Source organism: Vigna unguiculata, chromosome 9 (genome assembly GCF_004118075.2).
Source record: "Vigna unguiculata cultivar IT97K-499-35 chromosome 9, ASM411807v1, whole genome shotgun sequence".
Taxonomy (NCBI): Eukaryota; Viridiplantae; Streptophyta; class Magnoliopsida; order Fabales; family Fabaceae; genus Vigna; species Vigna unguiculata.
In genome coordinates this window covers 14,127,799-14,132,037 of record NC_040287.1, presented here as the reverse complement: position 1 = coordinate 14,132,037, position 4,239 = coordinate 14,127,799, and the positions used below count along the sequence as shown (strand labels likewise).

General features: G+C 37.7%; 1 protein-coding gene across 1 annotated transcript; it reads left to right on the top strand.

Moving 5' to 3' along the window:
- The first annotated feature begins 1,202 nt into the window (after positions 1–1,202).
- Positions 1,203–3,161, top strand: LOC114162315 (cytochrome P450 71A1-like). The gene is made up of 2 exons (XM_028046160.1): positions 1,203–2,218; positions 2,324–3,161. Exons 1-2 carry the CDS (start codon positions 1,205–1,207, stop codon positions 2,954–2,956), a joined length of 1,647 nt encoding a protein of 548 aa, XP_027901961.1. The 5' UTR covers positions 1,203–1,204; the 3' UTR covers positions 2,957–3,161.
- Positions 3,162–4,239: the final 1,078 nt, after the last annotated feature.

Genomic DNA, 4,239 nt, shown 5'->3' with positions numbered 1-4,239 from the left:
AAAACTAACAAATTCACTTTCTAACATCCAACAACACAAATCCAGTTTGCTTTTTGAACCCACCCAAGCATAAATGTCGAAACCAACAAACTCACTTTCTAACATCCAACAACACAACTGCAATTCTCATTTTTTATCCACCGAAGCTTAACTACCGAAACGCTTCTTCTTCAAAAGCATTCGCACATTCGAACCATTTTTGCTTACACAAATCCGTTCACATTTCGAATTAACAGTCCACAACAACATTTAGGATTGAGATAACATCCATTTGGGGAACAAGAACAAATAAAAATGGCATTTCAATCGGGGAAGAAGAACATACGACAATAGGGTTTCATTTGGGGAAGAACAAGACAAAAATACAGGAAATCAGTCGAGGAAGAAAAACATACTAAATTAGCCTTTGATTTGGAGAAGAACAACACAAAAATTAGGGCTTGCAATTGTGGAGGAAGTTGCAGCAGCGATTGACAATGTTGTTCGGTGAAGATAACAGCCAGAAAGTCCGCCTCTGTTTTCCCAAAATCACACTCTTCAGGTTCTTCTTTCTCTATTTTGATGTGCGAGCGCGTGAGCTACTAACGATTCTTAACCTCACGCGTAAATTTTCTTTTCATATTTAACAAAACATTAAAATATGGTATGCCATGTAGACGGGTAAAAAAAGGATCAAATAAAGGGGTCATTATATAATTATCCTTAAATATATATATATATATATAGCCACTAATTAATTTCAGGGCAACGTTAACATAAAATTAAAATTTATAACTTAAAATGAACTAATTAATGGCCTTCTTCACTGATGGTGATGAATTATAATTATTTGATCTTATATAAATGACGGGAGAGGAAGTATAATAAAAGATGAAATTAGTAATGATGGACATAGTTATTTGATTCAAGCAATGGCATAATTCTTACGTTCTAATTAAGTGGTTTGTATTAATCATACCATATCTGAGAGCAGATACTAAAACAGATTTAAAAATAGAAACTAAATCTAAAAGAGTTTGGTGCATGTATAATTAAGAAAAAAAGAACTGTATACAAGAACAAAAGAAAGTCCGCAGCCGACGGTGTTTGGATATTATTTTATTGTAAAGGATAACATTTCTGTTCATGCGTGTTTTTCTTATCATATATTTCTCTGATTCTATTCATTATATTGAGATTCTATAAATTCTCGATCACCATGGTTATGAAGATGCATACAAACCTACCTCACCGAAATCCAAGTAACCCTATAGAAGCAATGGCTCTTCAAGTTCAACCATTATCCTCACTTTTAAAGGAATTAGCAAACCAGCTAAATACCTCTTACAAAGCCATGTTGTTGTTCTTCTTAAGCCTCCTTTTTGTTCTTACTAACCAAAGAAGAAGAAGAAACAAGTCAAATTTGCCTCCTTCACCACCAAAGCTACCTATAATTGGAAACCTTCATCAACTGGGCACTCTCCCACACCGCTCCTTCCAAGCACTGTCTCGCAAGTATGGTCCTATCATGTTTCTGAAATTAGGCCAAACTCCAACTCTTGTGGTTTCATCAGCTGATGTGGCCAAAGAAGTTTACAAAACACATGATCTTGCTTTCTCCAATAAGCCTCAGACCACAGCCGTGAAAATCATCATGTATGGGTGCATGGATGTGGCTTTTTCACCCTACGGGGAAGAGTGGAGACAGAAAAGGAAGATCTGTGTTCTTGAGCTTCTAAGCACCAAAAGGGTGCAATCCTTTCAGTCCATTCGAGAAGAAGAAGTTGCAGCCATGCTTGGTGTCGTACGTGAAGCATGCAGAGCGGGTAAAACGTCTTCTTCCGTGAACCTGACTCAGATTCTGATTGAAACCTCAACCAACATAGTGTCTAGATGTGTTCTTGGAAGAAAGTATGATAACCCAGATGGTGGAATCAGTTTTGGAGAGCTGGGAAGAAAGATGATGAAACACTTGGCCACTTTCTCTGTTGGAGATTTCTTTCCTTTGTTAGGTTGGATTGACGTTCTTTCTGGCCAAATACCAGAATTTAAGGCCACTTTCAGGGCATTAGATTCTTTCTTTGATCAGTTAATTGCTGAACGCAAGACAATAATGAACATGGAAAGTTACCAACCTGATCGTAACAAAGACTTCGTGGATTCACTCCTTCAAATTCAAGATGGTCCAGGGAAATATGATTTTCAGCTTACACACGATGACGTCAAGGCAATCCTTATGGTACAACTCATGATTTAAATCTTCAATTCTTATGGATAACTTCTCTAACAGTAAAATATAATGCTTAAATTTATGTTTAAGAATCCATGATCGTCACAATTTCAGGACATATTTGCTGGAGGAAGTGACACTACTTCAACACTTCTGGAATGGGTATTTGCGGCGCTATTGAATAATCCTGCTACCATGAAGAGAGCTCAAGAAGAAGTAAGAAGAGTTGTTGGGGATAAACTAAAAGTGGAAGAGAATGATTTGAATGAATTGAATTATCTGAAATGTGTAGTGAAAGAAACTCTGAGATTATATCCACCTGCTCCTCTTTTGATACCCCGAGAAACATTATCTGATGTAAAAGTGAAAGGTTTCGATATTCCATCCAAAACAAGAGTGTTTGTGAATGCATGGGCGATTCAGAGGGACCCTGAAATTTGGAACAGGCCTGAAGAGTTTCTTCCCGAGAGGTTTGAAGAAGAGCCAGAAGTTGATTTCAGAGGAAATGATTTGCAGTTTATACCCTTTGGTTCTGGGAGGAGAGGGTGCATTGGAATTTCATTTGCACTTGCTTCCACTGAGTATATGCTTGCTAATCTCCTCTACTGGTTCGATTGGAAGATTCCTCATGAGAATGGTAAACCAGTGCAAGATGTAGACATGACTGAGATATGGGGACTCACTGTCATCAAGAAACTACCACTTCATCTTCAACCTCAACTACACTCCTTTGGTGCCTACAATTAATGCTGCTTCACTTCGTTTCTCTTCTGTTGTCTTTATAAGTTGTTTTTATTTTCCCTTTTCTTCCAAGTAATGTCATTTGGCAAGATAACAGTTAGGTGTTGGCATCACAGCACCAATTTCAGTTCAACGTCTTATGTCTGTGATATAAGTAAAATAAAGTATATGAATAAAAAAATGCAGCTGAAGTGCTTGGGTCTCTCTGTTATATACTACTCCATTTCTGTCACTCCTTCAAGATGTTTGCTGAAGTATACGAGAAAACATATATGAGAATATAAATAGATGAAGATGATAATGAATAAAACTTTATTATGGTATCATTTCTCACCAGTTTTGCTAAAGAATAGGTTGTTAGGGTAAACTTAAATTAGGAGTTATTGAGCAGACTTTATGAGTGGTTACATTTGTGATGTTCTAGAAGAGAAAAAGTCAAAAGTTTTATGTGTTATGTTTCGAATGTTAATGGTGATTAGTGTTATGTTTTTGTAATAATTGGAGACATTATGGCTTGCAGATGAAAAGCCAAATGTAAGTCCTATAAATCGTAGTGTCTTGCTCATATGAAATACACAAGTGAAGTAAATCATATTTTCAGAGATAGAGTGTTTTTGCTAACAAAATGGTATCAAGAACCAGTTAGCCTGAGTCTCTGAGAGTGAAAAAAAGTATGAGTGATGGCCAACAATATTTCCTTACCCCAGTTGACACAAAAATCCGACTACGATAAGTGGAGCATGCAGATGATGGCCTACCTTAGATCCCAAGACGTGTGGGATGTAGTTCAAGGTGGCTTCGAAGAGCCAGAGGATTTTGATGAACAAAGAGTTGCCCAGATTGCTGCGTTGAAAAAAACACGAGTCAAAGATAGGAAAGCTATGTATGCATTGTACCGAGTTGTGGACGATGCAGGCCTTGAGAAGTTAGCAAACGCTACGACTTCAAAAGCGGCATGGGAGATCTTGGAGAAAACATATAAGGGAGATAACCGTGTGAAACAGGTTCGTCTTCAAGTTCTCAGAGGTGAGTTTGAGAGGTTGCTGATGAAGGAGAACGAAGGGGTAACCGAGTTCATATCTCGGGTGGAGACTGTGGCAAACCAACTTGACAAGAATGGGGAGTCATTGACAATTGACTGTGGTAACCGAGTTGTGGAGAAAATTTTAAGGTCATTGACAATTGACTTCGACAACATTGTGTGTGCTATACAGGAATCCAAAGACCTCTCAAAGCTCACGGTGGAGGAGCTTATTGGGTCTCTAGAAGCCTATGAACAAAGAAGAAGA

Coding starts and splice junctions, on each gene's coding strand:
- LOC114162315 (XM_028046160.1), top strand. CDS start 1,205: ATGAAGATGCATACAAACCTACCTCACCGAAATCCAAGTAACCCTATA. Junction 2,219..2,323: donor ACGTCAAGGCAATCCTTATG/GTACAACTCATG, acceptor TCACAATTTCAG/GACATATTTGCTGGAGGAAG.